This window comes from Saimiri boliviensis, chromosome 9, assembly GCF_048565385.1.
Source record: "Saimiri boliviensis isolate mSaiBol1 chromosome 9, mSaiBol1.pri, whole genome shotgun sequence".
Taxonomy (NCBI): domain Eukaryota; kingdom Metazoa; phylum Chordata; class Mammalia; order Primates; family Cebidae; genus Saimiri; species Saimiri boliviensis.
Genome location: NC_133457.1, coordinates 121554122 through 121579180, shown reverse-complemented (window position 1 = coordinate 121579180; position 25059 = coordinate 121554122). Strand labels below are relative to the sequence as shown.

Here is a 25059-nt window from a genome sequence, read left to right as displayed (position 1 = left end):
AGCTGGAGTGAGGAGGGGCCCACGGTTTCTTATTTCAGGTTTCTCCAGAAGTTTGGGGGAGCCTCTTGTAGCTGGAGGCTCCTGAGCCATCCTAGTTTCTACTAAGCTTCCACTTGGACCAGTGTAATTTGGGGTCTTCCACACTTAGGGTTCAGAATAGAGGATTAAAATGAAGGAGGGGGCTGTCGCCATAAAGTCATTGAGATAGCACCCCGCCGTTATCATGTGCTATGATGGATAATCTCTTCAAATTCATGGTCTCCAGGGCCCCAATACCAATTGTTTCTCTATTCATACAGTTTATAATTTGATTTCAGTGATTTAACTTATTACCTCCTTCACCCCTTAGGCCTGCACTAATAAAGCAAAATAAAGCGTTTTAAAACTCAAACATGAAATGTGTAAGAGTTGGTTAAGATTATCTGTGATTAGTAAGAAATGAGATGATACCCTCTTCTGCGGGTTTGTTGCTAAAACATTAGTAAGAAAACTCACTGTTGTCAACCTCTTTACCTAGGGTGCAAAAATTGCAAGTGTTAAGTAGAAGGGTGCGACCACATTTGTCTTGGTGGCGATGTGATATGGGACTTCTTTATCATAGACAGAGGTTAAAAAAAAAAAAAAAAGAGAACAGATTCCTCCCTGTTGGGTCTGGTCGGGTCTTTTGGGTTGAGGCTTTGAAAGGGTTTGTGTAATGGGGCCTTTGTTTTATGGTGTGGGAGGGCAGAGCCCTTGAATTTGCCTCCAGGGTCTTAGTGGGATTAGTTAGGATGCTTCCTGTTGCAAAAGAAGGGAAAGAAACAAAAAACTCCAAGAACCACGAGGAAGATGTTCACTTGCACAAGACAACAGGGAGGAGCGCCGTGGCTGAGAGGCTTCTGGGCTGGTGGACTCCACACCTTTGATGTCCCTCTTGGGCTTTTTTGGGGAAATGGACTCACAATACCTTTTAGGGGTGCCATGACTTGTGGTGCTTTGCTTAAGCCTTGATTTGGCTCCTGGAGTAAGTGCTGCACATACGATTGCCCTGAAGACTTTGGAATAAAATTAATTTCTAAAGGGATAATAGTGATTCTAATGACACATCTTGTTACTATATGTGAACTTATTAACTTGGAGAATTGAGGCCTTAGGTTATGATACCAAAATACTTCTGTTTTATCATGTCCTCTGTTAAAATAAACAGTACATACTGGTGAAAACCTTGGGAATTGAAGGTTCTGGTGGTGTGCCTCAGAGCAAGCCAAGCGTTTATTGGTGTATTAATCGACTTTTCTGGATCATATATTGAGCTGATTTGTCAGAATCCGTTAAGCTGGTAGACAGTATGACATTTCAAGTGCAAGTTGGAAATCCATGTATGGTTGAAGGAGAAGGTCAGGTCCATCCCAGTTAATGTTAATCAATGATCAGAAACCAATATGTCACCATTGAATGTTCTTGTTCATTTTAATTGTTAACCTAATGTACAGGTTCATTAGCGAACATTAGGAGTGTTTGTACATGTGAAAATCTAGGACCATTTTCTGAGTAAATACTCCTGTATCAGCCACATCTGTTCTCTCAGATTCATTGGGTTCTCCAGTCTCCATCCTCTCTGAGGCCAACCATTGCCGCAATCCCTGATTCCCAAGAAATGCTGGAGGCGCTGGTTCTACCATTTCTTGCAGACCTCACTCTTCCTTCCTTAAACATGTGAATATTACTTAAAGGTGTTGGTTGGCCACAACAGGGAGTCACTAGGCCTAAGGAATAGTAGATGCCAACTCGCAGGGTTGCTCCTCACCGCTTTCACTTTAGCCTTTGTCTTTCTGTAAGGACCTCTAGCAGTCTTGAAATTAAAATGTATTAAATCAATTTTCCTTAGCACTTGCAAGAACTGATTTATACAATATCTTATGTAACTGTGCGAATGTAGTTTTTAACATCTGGAAAGATACCATTGACTTCCAGGAAAGCTCTTGCCTTGGCTTACAGAAGTAATTTCTGGCATTGAAAAAGGACTCTGAAGGGGAAGTGACAGGACAGTTGATTCCTTTGGAGCAAATTGGTTAACATGTCCAATCACCTCTGCAGGATCCAGGTGAACCAAGAAATGGAACCAGTGACCATCTGGAGATGGCCCAGAGGCAGGATCCCACCCCACTTGAAGAGAATAAATCAAAATTACAGGTTTGTTTCTTGGGGGAAAAAAAAAAAAGGCAACTGAAACTGTGTATTTTCTGAAAGTTAACTTTAAGAATGGCTGTTGGAACCAAATATTTTTTCTTCCATCAGTATTGATTACATATTTTAGCTCATATTTCATGTTGCTTATATTTTCTAACTTAAAAAAAATAATTATAAGGTACTGTTTAAGTCTTCTGAACAACCTTTAATAGTCTTTTTAATAAAGCAAACTAATATGAGAAAAAATAGGACATCTAACAATGATATTCAGTATCTGTTTATTGAAGCTGTTGTGTTTTTTTGTTTGAAAAGTTTGAGGCAGCTTCTTTTCTTGGACGGTTTGATTGAATTCTGTCTTGTAGGTTGGCTTCTTGTGCCACTGTAAGTTTCCTTGAATGTATGAAATCACTGGGACCCATTGCTCTCACTGAGATAAACATAAATGGGGGGATGTCACATGGTGGCCATATCCCATCAGTTGGAAAAACATAGATGTGAGTATCAGAGTATAAGATCTCAAGTGCTGGGTTCTCAGGGCAGTTTAAGAAAAGAGAAGCAAGGCTCCATACTCAAGAGCTGGCTGTACCAGCCTAAGCAGACATTGCTGTCTAGACTGTTCTCCATGACATCAAATATTGTGCCAATCTGAAAAAGATGAGTTCTGGGTGTTGCTTTCACTTCCATCAAAATTGAAAACCCACTCCCTGGAGAAAACAGTGTTGGCAATCTGAAGCCCTTTGGCTTTAGGAAGGTCTCCTGTTCCTCTCACATTTCTGCTTTGTTTTCACCTCTCAATTCCAAACTCCTTGTTTTTCATGAGTATGTTTCTGCACATTTGATGGCCTCCTTTTCTCTGTCATTTCCCAGGATATAATACCTCAGCCGCTGCTAGATCAGTATGTGTCCATGACTGACCCAGCTCGAGCCCAGACTGTCGATACCGACATAGCCACACACTGTGCCTACAGCCTCCCAGGGGTGGCGCTGACCCTGGGCAGGCAGAATTGGCATTGCCTGAAAGATACATATGAAACACTGGCTTCTGATGTACAGGTAAAGCCTTTTCAGAGGCATGTGCAGAAAGAGGTGGGTCACCTCATTAGGGAGAAGAGGGAAGCTGCAGCAAGGCTCATTGACCTGAATTTTATGTGGATACTAAATTGGCATATTTACTGGTCTGTGATGAAGCTTTAAGTGGCTAACACCTGGCAGTATTCATTTTGCTCCCAAAATGCCACGTAAGATGTGGAAGAGGTTGAATTGCACTGGCTTGTCGTGATTCGTGTGTCTGCTGTGCGCCCCTAGTGGAAGGTGCGGCGAACCCTCGCCTTCTCCATTCATGAGCTGGCTGTGATTCTCGGGGATCAGTTAACAGCAGCTGACCTGGTGCCCATCTTCAATGGATTTTTAAAGGATCTGGATGAAGTGCGCATAGGAGTTCTGAAACACCTGTATGATTTTCTAAAGGTAGGAAGAAGGGTTAAAAGCAAAAAACAAGCCTCCCCTCTCCCAAGCAAATGTGTGAAGCCCTGGATGTGTATCGTGTCAGTGAAAAAAGCAGTGTGGTTGTTTAGCTTTTTCTTTAGCTGAAATATACCACCCAGAATCTGAAAGTGGGTGTTCTTTCAGTGATGGGTAAATATTTTTAATTTTTTTCTCCTAATTTTCCTGTCCTTGTGGAAGATGGTAGACACATAGCCTGGCATACTCTTTGCAAAAGAAGAAAGCAAGGCCCCCGGGTAGTGACCTGACTTGCCCAGAAGTCACCCAGGGGAAGAGCCTGGGCCGAAGTTCCAACCTCTGTTCTACACGAAGCACTTTTTCTGCAAGTTGCTGCTCCTTCCCTTCTGGCTCCCCCTCATCCCCCTGCAAAGGAATGATGAATGTAAAAATGAGAGTTTAGAAATGGCCTAGAGAAACTAATTACTCTCATCCACATGACCACGAGCTGCCCTTAGCGGACTCTGGTGTGTGCTGCTGCAGCCGAGGCTCTCCCCTCCTGGGGCACAACAGCAGTCTCACTCCCTGGAAGCGGCACTGGCACGCTGTCTTCCCAACACATACAGACTGGATTTTTGTTTGTTTGTTTTTGTTTTTAGGAAATTACAAAAGCAGGAAGACCTCAGGGGCATTCAGAAATACATAATAAGCACATGTCCTAGCCAGGGGAAAAGGCTGGAGGCGTTGAGGGATGCATTTGATGTCAGTGCACTGCAATGTTCATTCACAGACACGCTGGGTAATAGACTACGAGGTGCAGGGGAGATGCAAAAGTTCTTGCCAGTGTCAAATGTCTAAGCGAAGCAGAATAAAGGCGGGCATTTGGGGTCATTTTGAAGGATTATACATGTTTGTTTATATATACATTCTTAAAAAATAGTTGCTTCATGAAGACAAGAGGAGAGACTATCTTTACCAGCTTCAAGAATTTGTAGTGACTGATAACAGCAGGAATTGGAGGTTTCGATATGAACTGGCAGAGTAAGTAAAAACATATTTGGGGATATGAGAAAGCAGACTAGATGGAATAAATCTTAATTTTCTTACCGTATAATTGATTTCTACAGCAGCAGTAATGGTGTTCTTTTAGATAAAGAGATTATGTTTTTATTAAGGTATAAACAGAATTCCAAAAACCCTAAGTTACAAATACCACAGTCTCCGGGGAGACATTCATTTTCAGATGAAGACAGGGCTCGAGTCACTTTGGAATTAGAGTGTTCTGCTGTTCTAGAAGGCAATTTACTTGAACCAAGTAAAAGATGAATCACCCACTCTTCAATATTGTTCTATTAATCGGAGCGGTTTTTGCCAGCTTTCCGGAACATTCTGAGTGTGGTCCTCTCTGTAGGGTGCAGCCTGCCTGATGCCCTTCAGCTACCGTGGGAGACAGGAAGGGTCTAACCCAGATGAGACGATTACGAAATAAAAAGGTCCCCCAAGGTGCCTGCTAGCTGCACATTATTTTGTTCGTGAAGGAGTTATTTAATTCTGTCTTGTGCCGGCAAAAGGAATGTTCCAGGCCTTAGTGATGATGAAGGGGTGGAAGCATCAGTTTAAATAACTCCCCTTCCGAAGGTATATAATGTGCCTTTCATGGTGTGGAGGGAATTTGGGATTTAGTTTTCACCTTAATTGAGAATTCATTTCTGTATCTTTAGTTTTTGTTTTTCTCATCTACAACTAGAAATCTCTCAAATAATTGTCTTCCCCAGAGAAATTCATCAGGCTTTTGCAGCTATTCAGGATATGATTTGGCTGATGCCAGGGGCAAACCGAAAGCCTTTCACTTTGCTGTGGTCTTTAATCATTCTGCTTAATTTGAGAGATTGAGGGTGCAATCATTGTGCTGTGTTCCAGAGTCCTGTTCTGAGCCGAGAAAAACAGGCCCATGTTTTCCATGAAAGCAGTGCGACCTCTAGCGGCGGTGCGCGGGAAGTGGGCGCGCTCGGTGCCGGGCGAGGCTGCTCCGGGAGGCAGCGCGGCGCCAGCGCCGGACCGCGTTATCTCCCCCCGCGCGCCCTATCTCCCATCTCCCGGCTTATTGAAGCCACGGCGACTGATATGAATTCCGTGCTCCCGTGCCCATGATATTGGTATCTTTTTTTTTTTTTTTTTTTTTTGGAAAACGGTGCTTTTTGATATGAAAGTATTTACCAGCACTCCTGGCTTCTGGTTCTAACTCCCTCCTCATCTCTTTTTCATTTCCTTTCGTTGCCTGGGTGAAAATAATGCCATTTATTTTCATGCCCTCCTCCCTATCCCCATTAAGAAAGTAGTGAAAGCTTTGGTAGTGGGTTTTTGCAGCCAGCTGTCTCCTGGATGCTTTTGTCTTTTGGAGTAAGGAGCACGCGCTCCCAGTTCTCTCCAAGCGGACCTCGCTGCAGTGAAACCGTCTCGTGCTGCCGAGAGCCGCGAGCCGCGAGCAGGAGCATCCGGTTCGGTTTGCAGACGCGGGAGCGCTGGGGCGGCCGTGCAGTCTCGCAGTGTTCGTTTGATCTGTTGACCTCTTCGACTTTCTGGCTATTTTTATGTTATCTGATTTTAGAAGTTTTATGTGCTTTTCAACTGATAACCTAAAATTGAAATATTAAATCTGTATTCATAAATTTTACAGAGTTTATTTCCTTTTTGTTTGATTTGTATGTTTGTGAGATACATTTTACTGAAGACCGAAGTCTTGCTAGGTCTCTTGCTGTTTATTTCCCAGCCTGGCTATTTTTATCTATAAGATGAACGGACAGTAAAAAGAAATCAATTTTTTTTTTGCCCAAAAATAATTTTTTTTTTTTTTTTTAAATTTCAGACAGCTGATACTGATTCTGGACCTCTATAGTCCCAATGATGTTTATGATTACTTAATGCACATTGCCTTAAAGTTGTGTGCAGATAAAGTTTCTGAAGTTCGGTGGATCTCCTTCAAACTAGTAAGGAATCAGGGCGTTTGCTCTGTGATTTTTACAAATAGGAATGTTTATGTATCTTCCATTTTAACTATTTAATTTTTTCTGGGCTTAATTTGTCAGCTTACCTATGAAACTAACTTTAAAATTTTCAAATTAGGAACTATATTATAGTTTTATGAATTTGTAGGATAGCTTTTTTGTTAAGTTATATGTTTCAGTGAGGGAAATTGTGGATTAATTATTTTATATATGAAACCCTTTAAGTAATAGCTTAGTGTTTTTTAAAATACAGGTTGATTTACAGCTTGGTTTTGTAGAAAAATATTTAGTGAGCAATGACTCTGCTATAGAAAAGCTGATTCTGTTTTTTCTGTGGGTTTTATACCAGCTGGATACTCATGAAAAAAAAATCACATTTGAAAATACTGATTTTAAAATACTCTGATGGTATTAAAACTTTATAAAAATGACATATTCTGAAAGATAATGGTTTAGTTATTATTAAGCAAGGGGACATGCTCTAAAATTTGGAACCTTAAGATTAATAATATATTTTTCTAATGTCAGTCTCTTTTTAAGTTTCATTTCTATGAAGGGTTTTATGTATGTGTATGTGCTGCCATATATTTAAACATCTTTTTTTCTCTGTGTTCTAATGATGACCTTGACAAAAATTACTTTCTCCTGTGCTTATAAATTCATTTTAAAGGTGGAAAGGCACATAAAAATGTCTAGTTTCCATGTAGAGTAGTATTCATAATTCAAATAGATGGCAGCATTTTAAGTTTGCTCTTCTGATATTTTTCACAGGTCGTGGCAATTCTGCAGAAGTTCTATTCCAACAGTGAAAGTGCATTGGGGTTAAATTTCATCAATGAACTCATCATAAGGTTCCGGCACTGTTCTAAGTGGGTTGGAAGGCAAGCTTTCGCTTTCATCTGTCAGGTTAGCAAGACCCGAGCAGGGATCTGCTCTGGGTATAACTCTTGCCACGTTATGAAATCAAGTTTACCAGACAGAGAATCTCAGCTCTGGAGCACTAGCCAGGAACTGAGGAATTATTCACCGAGCCCTCTCATGTCGCAGGACACTGGGACCAACCCGGTGTGGTGAAGGGCTGTGCCCAGGATTACCCCCCGCTCTCCCCACTGGTGAATGAGTACCCCAGGCGTACTCACTCACCACGTAGATACTGATTGAATACCTGCCGTGGCCCAGATAGCTTCTAGATGCTAAAGACAGAGTGGACAAGCCCCTGTTCTCCCCATTTCCATCCAGTAAGGGAACGGTCAGGCCCACACCACTGCGCCTCACCTTAGCCGGGGGCCCTGGAGGGATGGCGGGATGCATTGGGCAGTGGGTTGGGGCAGACACTTGAACCTCTTTAGAGTAAATACATGGAGTTCGTATCATCTTGTCCAGCTCCCCAGATTGCCCTCTCTACTCAGCCTCTTGGAAATGAGGGTGTGATTCATGTTTGCCTAGGGGCAAAGGTAGTGATCATGGCTGCCATTTCTTGAATACCTCTCGTGTGCCAGGCATCATACCACACATTTAATGCTCTAATAAAAGGTAATGTGTTATGGTGGGTGCCTTTAATCTCAGCTACTTGGGAGGCTGAGGCAGGAGAATCGCTAATCGCTTGAACCCGGGAGGTGGAGGTTGCAGTGAGCTGAGATTGCACCACTCCATTCCAGCCTGGGCAGCAGAGCGAGACTCTATCTCAAAAAAAAAAAAAAAAAAAAAAAAAAAGTACTGTGTATTGAGCACAGCATACCTGTCTACCTTTAGACCAGCTCTTTTAGGTGTGAAACATTTGAAGCCCAGAGAGGTTAAGTCAGTTGTTCCAGATCACACAGGAAGTGTAAACCCATAATTTTTTTTTTCTGCTAAAGTATTGTTTTAAACATTTTAACTTTATTATGCACGTTTTCAAGCATATACAAAGGTAGAGGGAATGGTGTAGTGAATCTCTGTGAACCTGCCACCCAGCTCTGTTGATAGTACGGTAAGGCTGGGTTGGGACGCCATCAGACCCCAGAGCAAAGCTTCCTTTTTGTCCCTGATGACCACGGGCACCAGAGGACTCATCAGCGCCCCCTGTTGGGCCAGTGGGACATTACAGGGGTGCCATAGCAGTCTGCTCTGAGCTCAGTGGATGGCGGAGTGAACAGCAAACTCAAAACCACAGACTTGACAGCGCGGCCGTCTGTAAAGGAAAAGGCAGTGTTCCAAGTCAATTTGCAGAGAAAGCTTAAAGGAAATACTTTTTGCTTTCATTGTTAAATTATTTTTCTGAGATTAGAAAATCTGAAATGACTCTTGCAACTCAGGGGGAAGGGTGGGAGGGGTGAGGGGTAAAAGACTCCACACTGGGTGCCATGTGCACTGCTTAAAGGGGGCCGGGAATATGTGCCTGCCTTCTAGTGTTGTTATGGGCTTCCGTGGGCTGACAGATCTAAGCTACCTAGTGTGGCGCCTGGCACCTGGGGAACATTGGCACTGGCCATCACAGTGCCTATTCACCACGACGCAAATTACCCTGTACTGGAAGAGCCACAGGACTTAGAATCCACACTTTGGCTTGCAGTCCCCACCCTGCTGCCCCTTGGTGGTTATGAGATCTTTGGCTGTCACCACCACATTGGAAATGAATTGTTTTCACCTGTAAAACCAGGCTGCTGTTGAATTCCAAGGCTAGTCTTGAGAATTAAGTGAGAGGATACCTGTAAAGTCTTGTAAGTGGAGAAGCTGTGTGCACATGCTGAGGATTACTACAGCACTGTGTTTAGTGATTGTTTACAGAGGTCTGGGCGTTGGGTTATGGTTTGAGATTTGACTGTCATTTGGCAGCATGGCCACTGTGAGTGACAGAGGTGAGGGTTCTTGATCCTTACTGGTCAGCTGTGTACAGCATGGTGGCATGGTCCTAGGTGCCTTGCATGACAGACCAGTCATCGTACACATGAGGAAACAGGCTCGTAAATGTTAAGCCACTTAACCTAAAGCCACGTAGCTACTAAGACCAAGTTAGGTTTTGAACCTAGACCTTCCTGACTCCGTAGCCCATCAGATCTTAACCTACTTGGAACCCAGTGCTTGGTAGTGAATTATAATAAAATATTAACTGTGTTTCTAACCAAATGCAGTGCTTGAGATTAAAAAATTCACACACACGCCTCAAACCTACAGATTCTGAAATGACTTCTTTGGGATTAAAGAAGTGTATGTTTCTAGAAGACTGCTGGAAAACATCACTTCTTTGGCTGTGACTTTCTTGGAGCAGGCAGTGGTGAGCAAGGAGTGCATCCCCGTGGACCAGTTCGTGGAGCACCTGCTTCCCAGCCTTCTGAGCCTCGCGTCAGATCCTGTGCCCAATGTGAGGGTTCTGCTAGCCAAGGCCCTAAGGCAGGTGCTGTTGGAAAAGGGTAGGTGGAGCACTTTTCGGAACTCCCGCATTTCAGGCACCCTCCATCAGTTGTTAAAGGCCACAACTAGATTTCTTCTAGGAAATTAAGGCAGGTTGTGTGACACCACATTTAAGGCTTATTTCGTAAATGAATATATTAACTTTTATGCATCATTTTATGTTATTTGTAAAATGACTAAGGAAATGAATGTAATTCAGTCTTCACATTTAATAAACATATGCTAAAATGCAAAATATTACTTTATAGCTTTCCAAAGCTATAAAGCTTCATTATAGCTTTCCAAAAATGAGGGAATCTTAAAAATTTTGAGTTATGACATGAAAGATTATGAAAGGTAGCAAACGTAAGCTTTCACTGCTATTATGTTTTAATGGTATTATTCTGTGGTCAGTTAGAAAACATTTGTAACCCAACTAGTTGGTTATTTACACCTGGACAGGACCTAATCAAAGCTTTGTGTTTCTTGGATAGTTTATTTCTACACCACACATATAAGAAAAATATCTTGATCTCTACCCTCCACGTACATTTTCTTGCCACTTTACCCCCTGCCCCACCCTCCCTGCAGCCTACTCCTGCTCCACACGTTGCCATTTCTTCTGTGTTGGCAGGAAAAAAAAGATAGTGTAATTTTTAAAATATACATAACTGTTAGGAGTCCATCTTTAACATTTTATAAATATTCTTTGATTAAGGCAGTTTATCATTTGAAAGCACTTAAAAATGATTTATTGTCCCGACATGTGGCTAACAAAAAACCAAAATTAAAGTGTGTTTTGAACACAGTTCATGGCACACATGATTCAGACTCATGGTTTCTCTCTTTAGCGTATTTTAGAAATGCCGGTAACCCTCATCTTGAAGTCGTTGAAGAGACCATCTTGGCTTTGCAGTCAGACCGGGACCAAGATGTTTCCTTTTTTGCAACCCTAGAACCAAAGCGGCGGAATATCATAGACACTACTGTACTAGAAAAACAGAATTAACTACTCTATGATGAATTGCAGTCTGGCTGTTTCATGCTTGGCACATATGGCTTATCATAACTGGAAGGGGAACTGATTATATTATACCAGCTGGGGGAGATTTCGGAACCTTTCATACTATGTACTCAAAGACTGAATGATTGACCCCTCTCCCATCTGTACCCCGAAAGGACGGAAGCTGATTCAGGCATTTTCTGGATGGCTGAGTCATCCTGATCAAGCCTGATCAGTAAGTCTGCGGAAAGGCTGCAGACCAGGTGGCTAACTGGGCACTGGAGCCGCTGAACCATCAGGCTGCCTGCCGTCATGTTATTTTCTCCGTGGCAGACTATGATCTGAAGTCCCCCCACCCTTGCCGAGTAGTTTATTAGAAGCTCTTAAGTCTTTTATAGACCTGCATATTTCCTTCCCTAATGATTTCCTATAAAATATAGCTTATGGCATTATATTTTATTTTTAAATGAATTACTGTACATATATAAATAACTCTTGACAGGAAGAAAATATATTAATGTAGTATTTGCCCCCATCAGTGAGCTGAACAAATATATCATTTAAATCTATGCTCCACTTTGAGTTGCTACAAATATAGTTCAGTTTATTTACTTGCAAAAAATGTGATAAAGAAATCTAAAGAATGATTGATGGCAGTCTTTCTAATATTGTGCCTTTGTTACAAACTCTACTTGGAACTTTTCCTCAGGCCCGTACTCCTCCCGTCTTGACAGGAACTATTTCCCTAAAGATGTGTGCTGGCCTTTGATAGAGGCATAAAGCTGAAAGATTTTTCATTTTTACATGGATATGCTATCATATGTTTAAGAATTTGGGAGGGAGATTGATAACAGATTTTTTCATTTTTATGTGGATGTTTTATGTTAAAGAACCTGGGAGGGAAATTGACAACCGAGATGCATGGATATTGACTTTGTATCTAATGCTTTAGAATCCTAACCAAAAAAAGGAAACCCTGGTTCTGATCAGAACCTGCCCACGAGTTCTATGCACCTGTGATTTTGGGGTCACATGAAATACTCTTAGAGTTCATGCATTTAAAATTTTGACTAAGAAAGATGCTCTAGAATTGCACCAGGTTTTTAAAATTAATAGTTTAAGATTTTCTAACCATTTGAATAAATTTCACACACATGTCATTCTTCTTGTTTCTATTTTTATGTTCTCAGAGGTAGAATAAGGGAAGAGAGGAGCAAACAGCCCATTTGGGGCTTCAGCACTAGCTCTGCTAGGGGTTTGTAAGCTATTTTTAGTCTTTGATCTTTTTCTTGTTTGTATTGTCTTTATTTTTTAATGAAATTTTTGAAGCTATGTATTGAATTTCCTAGTATACAGGATGTTACCCCCACCTCCAAATTCTATTTAAGTAATTATTTTAAAAGAAAGATGGGAGTATATACACCATGCTAAAAAAAAAAAATAATAGTAAGGTTCGTGTGTGAGACTTGCAAATCATACCCCAGGGTAGCATTTAGGCAATGTCTAAAAGTGAGTTAATAAGTGAGTTAATACATTGGAAGCTACATATTAAAAAAAAAATCGGTCAGTTTGTCTTGTGTTTAATACTTGCCTGAAGTAAGTGGGGATATTGTTTTGCTTTGGTAAGTAGCAATTTTTAATTTTTTTATTGCCTACAAATTGAGAGTGTTTTTAAAAAATCTGTGGATCTAGCAGCAAGTAGAATTATTCAACTGGAATCTTGTATTCTATACAGAGCCTAATTTCCATTAAGGAAAAAAAATGAGCTTCAGTTTGTGCTGTGATGTGTATAATTTGCATGCTGAATCACAACATGCTTGGAGAGATTGTAGACTCTTTGGTAAATAATCTAACCTTTACAATTTCAGTTTCTATGTTAACATTTTTCTATAATATGAGTTCCTTTCCAATGCAAGGATATTTTTCATGGCAGTAATTTCTCTGTAAAAATAATTTTTAAGCTTACATTTTACTCATTTTTGCAACAACTGAAATTTTTCCAAGACTGTTCTGTTTCCTTCTGCCCTCTTAGCTGCCACCCCCATCACTTCAGCACTTGTATTTTCTTATTATTTATGGGTACCATGTTGAGTGTTTGTAATTTGACCACCACAGGTAAGCTTCCTGTTTACTTGAACACGCAGCCTCCTCTGGGGTGAATGAATGGAAAATCACAGATGAGTTTCTTCCAGGCAGAGCTGACTCCAAAGGTATCTTAACAATAGAACCATCCCAGCCTTTCTAGAGTGGACATTACCCCACTTTCATGCTAGAAGTATTTTTATAACGAAAGCCTGCACTTTACGACTCTGTAGGCCATGCATGCAATGGACTGAGAGCCTTGTTCACGTGTAATCCTCCAGGTGACTCATCCCAATTTATGCAAAGATCGTATTTTAAACAGGCGGAGAAGTGATAGCTTTTCCTAACAGCAGCAAGAATGCCCCTTCGTTTGCCTGGTGAAAAGAACTGACATTAACAGCAGCTTGGAGGCTGCAAGGAGGTGGGGACATGGCTTGAGCTCCGGCCAGGGGCCCAGTGTAGGTCATCGGAGCGTGGCCGCTTGGCGATGTCTCTCTATTTATCAATAAATCTCCCAGTTGTTTTGAGCACCTGTGACCTGTTCCATTATTTAAAAACCGTCTCCCGCGGCCACGTGTAACCCTGCCTTTGTTCATCGCGGGGGCGGGAAAGGACTGCAGGGCCCTTGGGCGCTGCCCGCCCGTCGGTCCCCTTGGGGGCTCGGGTGGCGGGCAGGGAGGGGCCTCGCCGTGGGTCTGCAGGGGGCGGCCTCGGCCGGGCCTGGACGTCACAGTGGAACGGGGGGCGCGCGGGGCGTCAGGGCGGGGGCGGTGATGACGCGTGGCCGCAGCACTCGAGCCGAGGATGACGAGCGGCCGCGGTACGGCCATGCAGCGGGCGGCGGCGGGGGCGGGCGGAGCGCGGGCGGTGGGGCCGCTGCGGGGCGCCCCTCGCCTGGACCCCAATGCGGGACGCAGGGGCGGTGCGGGAGCCGGGGTGCAGGGACACGGCAGGCTCTGGGTGGGCTCGGCGGGCTCGCGGCCCCTCCCCACGCAGCCCCCGGCCCGGGCTCGCGGCTTGAGCCAACGGCTCGTCGGTGACCCGAAGGCCTCGAGCGCGTCGCCCGACTTGGCACCTGATGTCTTCGTCCTCCGGGTGCGCCTGGAGGAGACGGGGGAGATGTTCCGAGTGGCAAACTGCCGCGGCGACATGACCGTGCGGGAGCTCAAAGAAGAGCTGGACCTGATGGTCGGCATCCCCTTCAACCTCCAGCGGCTCCAGTACCTCGACGAAGGTGACTCCTGCCCTGACCCCTTCCCTGGCCACACGCAAGGGAACCCAGTACACTTCTGAAGCTGGATTCCCAAAAGGAAGTCCGCTTATGTGAGGACCTCCAGATGTCAAAGTAAACCCCAGCCTCCTTGAAACCCAGATGGAAGGGCCACTTAGGGTCCTGGCCACAGAGGGACTTCCCAATCTGAGACACACAGGTTCACATTGGACTCCCAATCAAGGCAAACCTTGTCCACAGCAGGACCCTAATCCCCAAGCAGGTCCTGCCTGGATGGGCTGCATCTGCCAACCCTGAGCGAATCCTGTCCATGCCAGGATCCCCCCGGAGGCCAGACCCTCAGGCTCCCCATGTCTTCATAAGAGACCCGGGTCCCAAAGTCAACTCTGTTCATGTAAGACTTGTCTGAAACAAAGCCTGTCCTCAGCAGGACCCCCAAACCCAGGAGAAGCCTGCCCATGTCAGGACCCCAAACTCAGAGCAAACCCCAAATCCTCCTCCATGCTGGTCTTGAGAACATCAGAAACCCATATCCTTTAGCCAACCATATGCATGCAAGCATGCCAAACCTGCAACAAATCCTACTGACCTCAGGACTCAAAAACCCAGAATTGTCTAACACCGAAATCCAAATCTCTAGGCTAACCGTGACTATCTCATAACCCCAAATCCTCCAGCAACCACATCCCCCAGGATGCCAGGGCTTGAACAAACCTTGACCACCCCCAAATCCAGAGCAAACATGCCCAACTGATCCCCAAATCTCCAGGCTACCCATGACTACCTCAGAACCCCAAAATTTCCAGCCAGTTTGGTCTTGCAGGGATGACAAATCAAAACAAACCCTGTCCATCTCAGGACCCCCAAATCAAGAACAAACCTACCCAAGACTGAACCCCAAATATCCAGGCTAACCATGACTACCTCAGAACCCCCAATCCTCCGGCAACTGTGTCCATGCAAAGAGGTCAAAGTGGAAACAAACTCTGTCCACGTTAGTACCCCAAAACCAAGAACAAACCCGGCTAAATCTGAAATCCCAAATTGCCAGACTAACCATGTAACTATTAGGACCCCAAATCCGCCACAACCATGTCCACACAAGGTTGCTAAAGTCTGAAGCAAACCCTGCCCACCTCAAGACCCCATGTCTATGTGCAAAGTCTGCCCGTGTTTAAGCCTCAAATCCTGAAGCTGTGACTGGCTGTAAGAGAACCCTAAAAGCCAGAGCAGACTTTCCCCACATCATGACCCTCAACTGCTCAATTCTGGACCCCCAGTCTTCAACTAACCATTTGTGCATCTGGACCCCAGTCTATTAGCCACTTCTGTCTACATAAGGATGACAGCACCCAAAATGGACCCTGCCCACATATGGACCCCAAAATTAAAAGCCAGCTCTGCTTACATCTGAAAGGCAGTCACCGAGCTCACCATGACTATACCAGAACCCAAATCCACGCAAAGTGTCTTCATAAGGGCTCCAAAGAATGAAACAAACTCTGCCCACAACAGGATCCCAAAGCTCAAGTCAAATCGACCCATATATGAATCCCCAGATATGAAACTGTGTCTACCTCAGCACTCCAAGGTTGAAGCCAGCCATGTCCGTGTAAGGAAGTCAAGGTTAAAACCAAACCCTGCCTCCCTGAGGACCTCAAAGCTCAAAGCAAACTTTTCTTGTATTTGTAACCCAAATCTTTCAGCCAACCTTAATTATACCAGAACCCCAAATTACACACCAAATCTTGCATATAGCAGGACTCCAAATTTTGAAGCAGATTTTATCACCATGAAGACCCCCAAATCTCAGGGCAGATGTGGTCGATTCCTACTCTCCAAATGCCACACTACTCAGGACTACCTCAGATTTCCACATTCCAAAACAAGTCCTGCCCCTACAAGGACTCCAAATCCCAGAACAGACCTTTTCATATCAGGTCCCCAAATGACAGCGAACCTTACTTTAATCAGAACCCCTAATCCAGAATACACTGCCCTCACAGGACCCCGAGTCTCAAAGCAAATGCTGCTATCCACGTTTGAACCCCAAATACTGGCACTAACTCGGTCCATATCAGAACCCCAAATTCCAAGCCGTGTCCTTGTTCACATCGGGAGCTCAAAGCTAGTCCAGCTGGAATCACAACCTAGAGCTGAAAGTTTCCCATGACCGAATTAGGACCCCAAGGGCCCGGCTCCAGAGAAGTCCCCTGTGACAGGCACCCTAGAATCCATCCCTTGTTCCATCAATCTCCTTCCCTGACCTGAAGACGTGGCTTTCCCTATCCCGATTCCCTACAGTATTTAGGATATGAGAACAGCATCAAAGCCCCTGGGCTCCATCATCTCCCCACCCATTTGAAATCAACGCAAAACACTTCAAGAAAATGAAGATATAAAAAAAAAAAAATCTCTGAGCTGCTGCACAGAGAATGTGAACAGCTGATATTGCAGAGAGACTGCAGCTGTACTGCAGGGGCTGGGGAGCAGAGACAAACAGGTCTGAGAGCAGCCTGCCTCCACGGGCTTGGTGCTGCCAGACACTGCCCTGCGGGGCTCAGGTTCCTGATCTGTCACACAGAGCCACCAGCTCTAGAATCCTTAGAGCCGTTTCCCCGCTACGGACAGAAAAGACTCGGGAAACTCAAAATGCACAGCGAAAGCCAAAATGTCTTCCTTTGCTCTCTTCAAAAGAGGTTGAGCATTGTTTGGGACACATTTATTTTCCTATAGGAGTATTTGGAAGATGCTCTTGGCATTTTTGGAGCTTTCTTCGGAAAGGAATGAGCCTTGTCTGTATTTAACATATTAAAAGTGAGGAGAGTTATTGAAGGACTTAGTAAGAGTTCCCAAAGAAGTAATTTGAAAATTATCCTTAACTCAAATGCCTCGCACCCTTTCTGTTCATTTATTTTCCCTGATGAGCTATGCTGAGCTATAAATTCAAGAAAGCTAAGAGGAAATGAGAGAGAGGCGGTGACTTAACACCGATGTCACAGGACTATCACTCAGCAGGCACTTAGCAACTGTTAGAGGCTCGACCTCTCTCTGCTGTTGCAGTCCTTGCTGTGGGGGGCAAACAAGAAAGACAGAAGGTGCTACTTGTTATTAGGAGAACTTTGAGCTACTGCCTGTAAATAATCCTCTGAGGCATCTCCTACCTACCTCAAAGTTTGGGCAGGGGGTTGGGGGAGATCAAATGAGATCATGTGTGTGAAAACTTTGAGATACACAAATCTAAATGGGGTGAGCAAATCCATAGGCTAGGATTGCCCTTACACGTCTGTTGTCGACTTTGATAATTTATTTGGCTGGTGATAATTAGTATTTGTCTAAGCCCAAGGCCGTGGCTGCCTGACTGTAGAAAGAGGATGTGCTCGGATTTCTGGAGGAGCTGTGCAGCAGGTGGGATTTGTACTCTGGCACGTCTCAGGGAAACACGGCTCTACTCAATATTCTCAAAGTTGTAGGGAGTCGTCGTCTTACTCTGACTAATTGTAGGTTATCTTCTGCATCTGAACCACAAATAGGACACTAATTAACAGATTTGCTAATCCCCATTCTGGGTTTACAGCTGCCATCCTGAGTTTCTGCTAGCAAATTGGTGCCCATAGAGCCAAGAGGGAGAAGCCAGTGGCCCTGGAGGGAGCAGGTCCGGTGCCAGCACTGGCATCGTTGTTTACAGGCTATGTGAGCCTCGGTTTGCTTATCAGCAGATGGAGATAACAACCTACCTTGGAGGGCTGTCCTAAGATGAAAGAATAGAGGTGCTCGGTCTGGGCACCAAGTCATCACTAAGTCCCTAGTACACGGCGCAGAGCAGTCCATCACGACCCCAGAAAACTCACGAATCCCAGTCACTTGGAGTATCGGACCGTCTCACCTGGGCAGAGCTGAAAATGGTGTCGTTGCTCATGAAGGAAGCATGAGGTGAAAGACGCTCTGGCACCCCGAGTGCAAACGAGGTGGATGTCAGCATCAGCTCCTCACATCACATCGGCTCTCAGCTGGGGGAGTTTTGCCCCCAGAGCCCATCTGGCAATATTTAGAGACTTTTTTCTTTTTTAAGACAGGGTTTCATTCTATTGCCGTCTGGAATGCAGTGGTGCAATCTTGGCTCACTGTAACCTCTGCCTCCGAGCTCAGGTGATCCTCCCACCTCAGCCTCCTGAGTAGCTGGGACCACAGGTGTGAGCCATCAGGCCCAGAAAATGTTTGTATTTTGGAGAGACAGGTGTTTACCATGTTGCCCAGGCTAGTCTCAAACTTCTGGACTCAAGCAATCTGCCCACTTCAGCCTCCCAAAGTGCTGAGATGACAGGAGCGAGCCACCGTGCCGGGCCTGGAGACATTTTTGATTGCCTTAATTTGGTGAACATGCTGCTAGCATCTAGTGGGTAGAGGCCAGGAAGCTGGTGAACACCCAGCAACGATGGGGGGACCCTGCCACGAGCTACCCAGTCTAAACTCTCACCCGAGAGAGTGAGAGTGAAGCTTGGGGTGGACAAACCCCACCCAAGCTTCAATTTGAAAGATCCAACAATTTTTTGGTCATTGTTACCTCCTTAGCCAACTAATGACATTATCCAACAGTCAGTATTTTGGTTTACCCCATATGACTTGTATAACCACATCGTGCTGTGTCTAATGTCTGGTTACTTCAAGTTTAAGTCATTCTATTTGTAGAGGTTGCCTTATAAAATGACTTTACTGACTCATGTACTTTTTCACAATAGGACAAGTTATAATTACAGAATTTTATAAATTGTTGGCATCGTTATGTTGTTCGGCTTCTGAGCTGAGCCAAATTAATTTTCTAAAAAGCATTACCGACAACAGACAGACCCATGCGGCATCAGCAAATGAGATTCTTATTTGGTATTTCTAAAATTATCTTTGTGGCACCCAAGGTCAGATAATCTCTTAACCAGTGTAGTAGTTTATCTTTAATACCCAATTTTTTAAAAGAAAAAACCAACGGTTCTCTGCAGGAGTTTTGATGGATGAGGCTACCCTGACGTTCCACGATGTTGTTCCTGGCGGGATGATTTCATTGTGTGTCTGGCATCATGACGGATGGACACAGCTTGTTTTGGCGGCTGTGGAAGGGGATCCCAGCAAGGTGTCTTCATGCTTCTTTACATGGATATTATGTGTCATGAAGCAACCATAAATTGTGGGGGGAAAATTAGTCTTTAATATGGGTATTTGAGTAACAGTTTCAGAGCAAAAAGAACGATGGCCGTGTCATAATTATGAAACACCACACCAAGGGTTTTCCTTCACTCCTTGGGTTTACCATTTCGCTGGGTTTATCGATTTGTGATTTATAACCCACTCGCCACCCGGCCCCGCAAAAGAGTTGAGGCAGCACGTTTCTGTTCATGTGTATAAATGATAAGGTTGGAAATCTAATTTAACACTGAGAGGAGAACTCCAGATAACAGGGAAACGTGCAGCCCAGAGATCAGGGCTGTGATGCAGGCCCCGGCCAGATGTTGCCTGGTACAGGGGGAGAGGCCCCATGTTCCTCTAGGCTTCCTCCTGGCCTCTCAGCTGGGCTCTAGGGGTGGGCAGTGGGGGCCAGAAAGATAGAAACCAGGTGTATACCCAACAGGGAAGGTGAATCACTGCGACAAGAGGGGCGATGGATGCTATATTCTTTCTAGAAAAGAAATTCGGTTGGAAAGCTATGTGCTCCTGGAGAAGAGGAGACAGTTTCTTTGCTGAGAAAGGGGTCAGGGCAAGCTGGGTGTAGCAGGGGCTGGGACTGGCTCTCAGAAGAGTGAGTGGGCTTGGGGCAAACGGGGCGGGAGGCAGCCTTGGTGGGGACAGTGAGGAGGGTGGGGGCCCCGTCCCAGCCCTGACGTAGCTCCTCCCAGTCCTCCCGCTTCTCCTCCTCTGCACTCTCCTCTGTCCCCTCTGCCTCCCTTCCCTTTGTCACCAGCAGTGTGGTCTGTGCTTGGTTTTCCGGCTCTTGCTCTGGCCGTGGGGGTCACCTCCCTGCTGTCTGAGGTTGTCACAATTGCCATCATCCTTGTCTTGATTCTGTTCCTCCTGCCCCCCACCCCAGTCCTGACTCCCACATCAGGGAAGAGTGTCCTCCCTGGGGGGACCTGTAGACTTCTCCCAGGCTCAAAGACTTAATTCGCCACGAGGTGGTTACACGACCGAGCTCTTCACCTGTGCATGTTCGGCTTGCTCTGAAACCTAACAAATACAGTGGGCACACAAATAGATGGGAAGGTTAGAGCCCACCTTGGTCTCCAGAGACGCCTGTCACCCTCTGGGAGGCCATTGGTATTGGCCGGTGTCTTCCTTCGTGGCTTCAGCCACCTTCTTGTGGACACTGGGCAAAGCTATTTTCTCTCTTCAGAACATTGACAGGAAGACCTCCTTGTGTTCCGAGCCTGACTAACGGTGAATTTGCATTTCCTGAACATATATAATGCGTTAAATCATGGCCTCCCCACCCTGCCCTGGGTGTTTCCCAGCTTCTCAGGGAGGGTTTGCACCTCTCTTTTCCCATCATGAGCCTTAATTTGGCATCAAGCAAGCCTTCCCCCAAGCATGCCCAACCAGCCGTCCAGCAAAATGTAGCCACACTTTTGAGAATAACTCACACTACTCTTATCTTGCCCAGCTGTCTTGTCTTGGGGTTACTGAAGATTCCTTCTACCGAACTGCAAATTCAGAACATTTTGAGGGTGAGAAGTGGAAGCAGTGGACGTCTCAGCGGGCGTTTGTGGCGCTGTATGTGGCCTCGCACAGAGGTCACGTTGACGCCGTGCAGTACCTTCTAGAACACGGTAATTCTGGTAGAATGCTTGCTATGTTCAAGAGCTGGGATTTTTTGCAGGTGGAGAGGACAGAGTATCTTGTCTTCCTGATCCCTCCAGCAGTGGTTTTCTGGACCTGTGTCTTGTCAGCCACCAATCAGGGTCCCCATCGGGGCATTCACTCCCTGTCTAGGCAAGTGTCTTAGGGCACACCAGTCAGAGGCTGCCCTCCTTCTCTTCACCAGGTTTCAAGAAGACTCTTTCTGCTTCAGCAAGGCAGACATTTTGGGGCCCAAGATGCAGGGAGCGGCCACAAAGGTTTCCTGGTTTATTTTCCACCAGACACATTGCTGGGAATATTTCCATGCTGTCTGCATGATTTCCACCCTCATGTGAAATTAGGATGCTGCAATGGTCCAAAATGGTCTAGCCTCTGGCTGGGTGTGGTGGCTCACACCTGTCATCTCAGCACTTTGGAAGGCCAAGGTGAGCAGATCACCTGAGGTCAGGAGTTCGAGACCAACCTGGCCAACATGGTGAAACCCTGTCTCTACTAAAAATACAAAAATTAGCTGGACGTGGTGGCATGTGCCTGTACTCCCAGCTACTCAGCAGGCTGAGACAGGAGAATTATATATATATATATATATATATATATATATATATATATATACATACATATACACACAAAAAAAACAAACAAAAAAGCCCAAGATAGTTCACCCTCCAGCTGGCACAGCTCTGTGGTGGATGGCAGACTCATCATTCTCCCTTCCCCAAGCCTTGTTATTATTTTCTCACAAGACGTTCATGCGGAACTCTTTTTTCAACCCACCTCCACTTAAGGACCTTCTTCCTCTCTCTCTCTCTCTCTCTCTCTCTCTTTCTCTTTTTCTCTGGCTCACTTGATGGGTAGAAACAGAAGTCTTAGCCAACATTGTCTCCAAGTTAAAGAACTTTACACGATGTTCCATAGGTGTACACTCTGTCCTCCCTGGATGTGGGGTATTTTTGGGAACAGATGCCCACTGATGGCAATGTGGACCATTCAAGAACAATGAATAATAGCTGATAATAGCTGTAGCAGTGCAGACCACCAACTGCCTTGGAAAAAGGAAGAACATGATACGTGGTTGGTCAGTGGTTTGGGCTCTGGAGGGGCCTTTCTGAAGGGTCTCCCCTATTAACTTGCCTCCAAAGTAGACCCCTTTTTCCCCATCCACAGCCTTGGCTCCAGCCTCTGGCAGCTCTGCCATAGCTATTTTTGCCACTTACACCAGGCAAGGTGGGTAACATCTGGGATTTCTTGGGCTGGATGTTTGGGCCATGCATCAGGTGTATAAACCTATGTGATCGGTGAGGTTACCTCCACGATATTCTCCTTCCTTCCTTCACTGACTTTCTGTACTTTGCTTGTTGTAAAATGAAGTATGAGCTTTGCACAGCCCAGCAGTCCTTTAAGCTCATAAAAAGTCATTTTCACTCTGATGGAACTGTGATGTATTTGAAGGCACCAGTTAAAAAATTACAGCCAGCTTTGCAAAGTTTTCTGTCCTCCGCAGACAGCTGCTGGGAGGAGGCACCGTGGTTGACACTGGTATTCTAAGAGCCTATTTGAAACGTTACCTCATCAACCAGCCAGAGCTCATAAAAACTGGCTCCCGAAATGTCTGCTGAATTTAATTGAATTGCCTTATTTTCTGTGTCATGATATTTGTTACCCAGAGTTTGATTCAATTCCACAAGTCCAGATTGGACACCTGTCATTAGTCCATCCATCTGCAGGACGCGGTGAGGAATTCAATCGAAGTAAAATCTGTCTATGAGTCAGACTGCCTGTTGCCTGTCATTTCCTGAGCACCTGTCTCCTGCAGGCCCTGAGCTACGTGCTGGGGATGAGAACAGCAGCAAGCCAAACGTGTGTGTTTTCTGCCCTCGTGGAATTTCTGAGGGGAAGTCAGTAGATTATCACAAATAATTCATGGTCAATGGTGTATACATGGTGTTTTGAAGATGCAGCGTATTTATTGAGCTTATATAGGAGGTTTCATGGCGTGGGAAAACTGAGGAAGATTTTCCTGAGGAAGGAAATGAAACCTAAAGAAAGGTCAGAGTTAGCCCAGCAGAAAATGGGTGAGAGTGTTGGACAATGGGCCTGGGCAGGATGTAGAGAGCAGGGTGTGTTTTAGGGATGAAGGTGGAAGGTAGGTATAATCGGAGCCTTGATGATGGGGTGAGGGAGGAGAGCATGGCAGGAGGGAACGCTGGAGCAGCAGTGGCAAGGTGGGGTGACAGTGAGCGGGAGAGACCTAGATGATCCCTCCACAGGTGGTGGGAGGCAGTGAAGGATCTGAGCGGGAGTGTGATACGGGCATTCTGGAAAGATCGTTGGCTGCTGCCAGGGGAATGGACTGGAGGCAGGGCAGCGCTGGAGCTGGGCCAGGCAGCAGCACCTCCCTGAGGAGCACTCCCTTCACGGCCCGGGACCCCTCCTGTGCTTTCCCTCTGCACGTGTCTTCCTTTTGACCAATGCTCTTATTTTACAGGAGCCAGCTGCCTCAGCAGATCGCCCCTGGGCAGGACACCTCTGCATGTGGCTGCAGCCATGGGCCAGTTGGACTGTATAAGCCTCCTGGTCCGGCACGGGGCCTCCATCCATGACAGAGATGCCAAGGGGGAGACCCCCATCTCCATTGCACACCGCCTGAACCAGATACAGAGCGAGCGGCAGTTGTATCTGCTCCACCGGAGAGCAAAGTCAGGGATAAGGGATCCAAGCGACTTGGTCATGCAGAAAGCTTTGCAGAGGGTCAAGTTTGGGTCTGGGTCTAAGAAGATGATGATGACCCCTCATTAGTTCCCACTGGGAATGTTTGCCTGTGGACGACTTTGCAGAGTTCAATCCCATGGGGGCCCCTGGTGTGCAGCGAGGCAGGAAAACAGGGCAATTAACCTGAATCACATACGAAATTATCTGTCCTGTTTGCAAATGATTTTGGGAGGGTGTTGATGGAAGTAGGTAAGTCTGTGTTCATTTAGTAATCCATTATAGACCGAACAGGCTCTGACGCCAGCCTTTAATTTTAAGCTATTTGTGCATTGTACCCAATAGCGCTGCTTGGGGTGATGGGATCCAATTACCTTCTCTCCCTTCTGGGGACTGTCTAATGCACGGGGTAATAGGAGTAATAGCAATAATGATAATAGCACTATTGTTATTGCACAAAACAAGTGCCAGCGAATGTCAGGAGGCTGTGTGTAGTGTGGGCTGTGAATTTCAGTTTGTAAAGCCCGTGGAACTAAATGCTCCCACAGCTAATGTTTCAGAAGGTTTCCTGAGCCCTCTTTGGGGTCTCCTTCTTGAGTGAGGGGCAGAAGGGAAGCTAGGTGAGCTTGACTCTCCAGACACGTTCTCCAGAAGGGACGCCTTATTACTCTTGTTGAAAAGCTTTCTAGAGTTGGCGTTAGATGGAGTGGAAACAGTGTAAAAGAAGATGGGAATCGGGCTGGCCACATCTTCCCTCTGACCCCTCCCCAGTGGTCCAGGCAGTCTCCTCTTGCCAGCGTCCTCCCTTTCTTGCCAGCACGGGGATAGCCCTGCCTTCTTTCCTTTGTGGAGACCACCTTGGAGTGTCTGTGTTCAACTCTCAGGTTTCTGCACTACAAAACCTTATACCGGCCAGGCGCGGTGGCTCACGCCTATAATCCCAGCACTTTGGGAGGCCGAGGCGGGTGGATCACGAGGTCAAGAGATTGAGACCATCCTGGTCAACATGGTGAAACCCCGTCTCTACTAAAAATACAAAAAATTAGCTGGACATGGTGGTGTGCGCCTGTAGTCCCAGCTACTCGGGAGGCTGAGGCAGGAGAATCGTTTGGACCTAGGAGGCAGAGGTTGCCATGAGCCGAGATTGTACCGCTGCACTCCAGCCTGGGTAACAAGAGCGAAACTCCGTCTCAAAAAAACAAAACAAAACA

The 25059-nt window shown here is 45.6% G+C and overlaps 2 protein-coding genes across 6 annotated transcripts in view; both read left to right on the top strand.

Moving 5' to 3' along the window:
* Positions 1-13596, top strand: part of LOC101042189 (serine/threonine-protein phosphatase 4 regulatory subunit 1-like) — an 80011-nt gene extending 66415 nt beyond the window's left edge. For all 5 annotated transcript variants that reach the window (XM_074406702.1, XM_074406701.1, XM_039479402.2 and 2 more), the window contains 8 exons: positions 2077-2172; positions 3037-3222; positions 3475-3636; positions 4550-4650; positions 6476-6596; positions 7386-7520; positions 9862-10003; positions 10835-13596. In XM_074406702.1, the coding sequence (XP_074262803.1) occupies positions 2077-2172; positions 3037-3222; positions 3475-3636; positions 4550-4650; positions 6476-6596; positions 7386-7520; positions 9862-10003; positions 10835-10992 (1101 nt within the window). In that variant the 3' untranslated portion in view covers positions 10993-13596. The remainder of the gene's footprint in view (positions 1-2076; positions 2173-3036; positions 3223-3474; positions 3637-4549; positions 4651-6475; positions 6597-7385; positions 7521-9861; positions 10004-10834) is intronic.
* A 276-nt stretch (positions 13597-13872) lies between these two features.
* On the top strand, positions 13873-23938 carry ANKRD60 (ankyrin repeat domain 60). Its single transcript, XM_003932705.4, has 4 exons — positions 13873-14302; positions 19294-19424; positions 20946-21111; positions 23628-23938. The coding sequence occupies exons 1-4, from the start codon at positions 13873-13875 to the stop codon at positions 23936-23938; spliced, it is 1038 nt and encodes a 345-aa protein (XP_003932754.3).
* The last annotated feature ends 1121 nt before the right edge of the window (positions 23939-25059 follow it).